Raw genomic sequence first — 4,838 nt, forward strand, 5'->3', positions numbered from 1 at the left:
TCTTTGCTTAAGGTGGTTCCTTCTCCGACGAGCGAGGCCCACGTCATTCCTTTAGGGGGACTCTGCTTACCCCTTGGCTGCCGCGTGACACCAACAAGCCACGCGGGGTTGGAGCCTGCTAGTTCCTCGTGGACGACAGCCCGGGACGGAACTTCACACACTGTCCTCAGGGGAGGTTCCAAGTGCCCAGTCCAGGGCGCAGCGGACATGCATGGCCTTAGAGGTGACCCTCACACGCCGCAGCCCCCAGAATCTTCCGGAACATGCCTGCGAACGCCACGGTCAGGAGACAGCGGTGCGTTGTGGGATGGCTGCGTTTGCGCATGCGTGGGGCTCTGTTTCCGATGGGAGATGTCTGTCAGTCCTGAGTGGGGATTTGGGGCACTACAGGGCTTGGGGCAAGGGACCCCCATGGCAACCTTCCCCAGTTGGAGAAGGAAAACAATATCTCCACACCACTCAATTGCTACGCCCCCCCCAAAAAATAAAACCAAACTCACTGCTATTGAGCCGATTCCTACTCAAAGTGACCCTGTAGGTCCGAGTAGAACCACTCTGAAGGGGGTTTCTGAGGCTGTAACTCTTTTCCGGACGTTACAAAGTTTCATTTTTCCCCCTGGGAGCAGCCAGGGTATTTGAACCGCCGACCCTGTGGCTAGCAGGCCCGTAAGCACCAGCCGAGCTCAGCGCGGGAGGCAGCCCGGCCTCAGTGCTTCAGGTTCCCGGGGGCACAAGAACTACGCTCACACACAGCACCCAGTCAGGCCTTTATTGGGGCAGAGGAGCCAGTTCCCCACCCCGCAGGGACGTCAGACAGATAGGATCTCAACGTGGAACTCCACGGGGTTGCTCTCCGCCGGTACCAGGTCGTTGGTGTGGAAGGCGAGGGCACGCGCGGGGTCCTGGATCACGCAGAGCGCGCTGCGCTGGTGCAGGTAGCGCTGCCGGCACAGGCACATGCGGGCCCAGGCCTGCAGCCGCACGGCGGCCTGCTCCTGCACCACGTAGCCCTTCACCAGGCTGTGCAGACGCTGCTGCGCCCGCCTCTGCTTCACGGACCTCCACCAGCACTGAATCACCCAGGCCTGCAGGGCCGCCGCCAGGAGGGTCCGACGCACCAGGGTGCCGCGCCACCAGGCCTGGATCTTCAAGGCCGACTGCTGCTCTGCCAGAAACTAGCGGGCAAGCAAAGCGAAGGACTCCCAGTGGATTCGTCCCGTCACGGCAGCCCCCGCCGGTCTGCCAGACACGCCCGACCCTCAAGCACAGCAGTTCCCTTTCTCGCCTTCCACGAGTTCCCAGGACCCAGCAGACACACGGGTCTGCCCGCTGCTGCTCTCCCGTTGGCGATGGCAGGTGTGCTTGCGCCCACGCACCATCTGAGCGGCAGCAGCCCCGTCTGTCAGGAGGGTGTGCTTGCCCCGTGGGCCTCACAGGTGCACAGGAGAAGGGCAGGCACCTTCCAACTCAGCACACCAGACACAGGAGTGAGGAGCCCCTGGCGTCCACACCAGTTCCTCCAGCCTTGCCTTTCTCCCGCCCTCCTGAAGACCTGCAGTGGCGGCGGCGGTGGCAGTCATCACCTGAACCTGGGCAGCTTGCCTGCCCATGATGCTGCCCCAAGTGGTCTCTTTCTGGCCTCACTTGTTTCCAGAGGACCATCGCTTACCTCTGAGTCACTGCCACATGGGCAAAGCCCAGGCCCCTCCCTCTCCCTCTTCCCTTTTTTCCACTGTGCTGAGACCCAGCTCCCCTGTGGCCTTTCCACACCCTGATTCTCAGAGCCCCTACCCCCCACCCCCGTCTCCTCCACACCTAACTCAGCTTGACCAGGAGGGGGCGGGGGTCCTGGGAGAAAAGTATAATACTGAGATGACATCCTGACCCCCCTCTAAAGTGACCAGAGATGGACCTTCCCCTCCCGGGGTCCCTGGGCTCAGGGGATCAGACATCTGTGTTTCTCTCATTCGAGGGCCCCACCTACCTTGAACTTCACTTTCTTGACTGAGTTTTTAGATGAAGGGGACTTCTGGAATTAGAACGTGGGGAGAGCATGGGTGAGGACGAGCCTCTGTGAGCAGTCCCCATGGCTCCCACAGTTTCTGAGTTTTCTTGGGTTCCAGGAAGTTATGTAGTGTCCCCCTACCCCCAGTCCTAGAGCAAACCCCCCGCCATGCTCAGGGTGTAGCCCCGTCTTACAGAGTATGTCTTTCCCATGGTTTGGGGACAGTGCTTCAGGTGTCCAAAAAGCCCTTTTGGTTGCTGCTGCCTGGGAGAAGCAGGAAGAGGATGAGGAGGAGGTAGCCACAATGTCACAAGGGCCACTGTGACCCCATGTGCTCCTCCCCTCCCCCACCCACCACCCAGAAAACAAACCTGGCTGTCATGACTTTCTGTGTTGTGTAAATGTCCTCTATTCTAAATTTAGAGGACATCCCAAGGACAGGTGTGCCTCACTGAACACCAAGGACAGAGCTGCTGGAAGACATCAGGGACGTCATACAAGAAGAAAACAGAACCATCACAAAGGAAAGAAAGAAACAATAAGTGGATGTCAGAAGAGACTCTGAAGTCGCTCTGGTTTGTACAGGAGCTAACGCAAAAAGAAGAACTGCCGACGTCAAGAGCTGAATGAAAACCTTCAAAGGACAGATTGAGAAGACAAGATAAAGTGTTACAAGAAAGCAAAGACATGGAATCAGAAAACAAAAAGGGTAGAACATGTTCAGCACACATCGAGCTGAAAGAATTGAAGAAAAAAAATCAAGTCTTCAGTTGAAATATTGAGAGATCTATGGGCAAAATACTGAAGGGTGCAAAGAAGAAGGAAGAAATGCATAGTCACTCTGCCAGAAAGAATTGGTCACCAGTCTATCCTTTCCAGAGGAAGTGTACAATCAGGAACTGATGGTCCCGGGACAAAGCCCAAGCTGCACGGGAGGCATTAATGAGCAACGACCAAGCAAGCTCCCAGCATATTCCCAGTGGCGCTGTCGCACCTGTGGGCGTCTGAGACGATAACTCTTTATGGAGTAGGAAGCCTTGACCGCCTTCTGCAGAGCAGCTGGTGGATCCCCAACTGCCAACCTTGCGATTAGTAGCCTCATGCACAACCGCTGTGTCGCCACAAGGCCCCAGGAATTTAGAGAGTGCCATTTGAACTGTTTCAACAAGTCGATGGAGCACTGTAAACACTCCCTTGTCAATGCCAAGGAATTTGAAAGACGGCTACCGGGACAATCCACTGGAAGAGACCCATATCTGTGCCCATTCAAGAGAAAAGTACCCAATGGGATTCAGAAGTTATCAAACAATCGCACTGGTATCACGCAATTAAAATTTTGCTGAAGATCATTCAACAACAGTTGCCAAAGTCTGTTGACAGCTGCCAGAAATGTAAGCCAGATTCAGAAGACAGCGTGGCAGGAGGGATATCATTGCTGGCGTCAGATGGGTCTTGGCTGAAAGCAGAGAACACCAGAGATGTGTTGACTTGTGTGTCATTGACAGCGTGGATCATCACAAACCATGGATAGCACTGGGAAGAATAGGAATTCCAGCACACTTCATTGTCCTGGTGCAGACCCTGTACACAAAACAGGAGGAGCCTGTTCACAAACCAACAGGCAGTCCTTCTATCAGAAAAGGGAATACAGTGGTTTAAAATCAGGAAAGGTGTGGGTCAGGATTGTATCCTTTCGCCATATTAATTCAGTCTGTCTGCTGAGTAAATCTTTAGGCTAGACTACCTGGAGAAGAAGATGGCAACGGGACGAGAGGAAAACGTATTAAGAGCCTTCCATATGCAAGGTGACACCACCTTGCTTACTAAAAGCAAGCAGGGCCGAGGCATTTGCTGATGGAGATCAAGGACTACAGCAGCCAGTATGGATTGCAGTTCGGTGTAAAGAAAACCAAACATCCTCACAACTGGTAACATCATGGTAAACGGAGACAAGATTGAAGCTGTCGGGCATTTCGTCTTGCCTAGATTCCCATCCAATGCTCAGGGAAGCAGCAGTCAGGAAGTCAAAGGGCACATTGCATTGAGGGCAAACCTGCTGCACGAGCCTTCTTTGAAGTCCTCAGGGGTGTCACTCTGAGGACTAAGGTGTGCCTGGCCCAAGCCACAGTGTGTTCGGTCTCCTTACATGCATGTGAAACTTAGGGGCAGCGAATAAGAAAGGCTGAAGGAGGGAAAGCATTTGAATGAAGGCGCTGTTGAAGAACATTGAAAGAACCGTGGACTGCCAGACCACACACAAGTGTGTCTTGGTAAAGTACAGCCAGCATGCTCCTCAGAAGGGAGGATGGGGAGACTTTGGGCCATGCTCGTAGAATACAACAGTCCCAAGACAAGGGCATCGTGCTTGGTAAAGTGGACGGGGTGGCAAAGAGAAGCTCTGTTAAGGAGAGAGATTGCCACAGTGGCTTCAGCAATGGTTCAGCTGTGAGCACGAGTCAGGACCACCGGCAGTGTTTAGTTCTGCTATACGCAGGGCGGCTGTGAGCCCCTAACACCACCACCGCCCCACCCCCGTCAGCTTATTGGATGGCAGTGGCTTGTGAGTTGCTTGTGATTTTGGAAGCTGTGCCACCAGTCTTTCCAATACTAGCAGGGCCACCAATGGGGACAGGTTTCAGTAGCGCTCTGGACTAAGGTAATCTAGGGAGAAAGCCCTGGGGCTTTCTTTCCAAAAATTAGCAAATGAAGACTTAATGAATCGACTTGTTAGATACAACCCAACACTCCTCAGGATTGGGTTTCTGGGTTTGAGGGATGAGGACCCTAGTCTTTTCTTTTTTTAATCATTTTATTGGGGGCTCGCACAACTCTT

The 4,838-nt window shown here is 54.0% G+C and overlaps 1 protein-coding gene across 1 annotated transcript in view; it reads right to left on the reverse strand.

Annotated features, from left to right (window-relative positions):
• Positions 1 to 1,662, reverse strand: part of LOC101640325 (IQ domain-containing protein F2) — a 17,726-nt gene extending 16,064 nt beyond the window's left edge. The window contains exons 1-2 of the mRNA XM_004715251.2: positions 1,645 to 1,662; positions 864 to 1,175 (exon numbers count right to left, since the gene is read on the reverse strand). Of these exons, the coding sequence (XP_004715308.2) occupies positions 864 to 1,175; positions 1,645 to 1,662 (330 nt within the window). The remainder of the gene's footprint in view (positions 1 to 863; positions 1,176 to 1,644) is intronic.
• Positions 1,663 to 4,838: the final 3,176 nt, after the last annotated feature.

The sequence above is a fragment of the Echinops telfairi genome, unplaced genomic scaffold (assembly GCF_000313985.2).
Source record: "Echinops telfairi isolate 266 unplaced genomic scaffold, ASM31398v2 ScPeMD7_7420;HRSCAF=8458, whole genome shotgun sequence".
Classification (NCBI taxonomy): domain Eukaryota; kingdom Metazoa; phylum Chordata; class Mammalia; order Afrosoricida; family Tenrecidae; genus Echinops; species Echinops telfairi.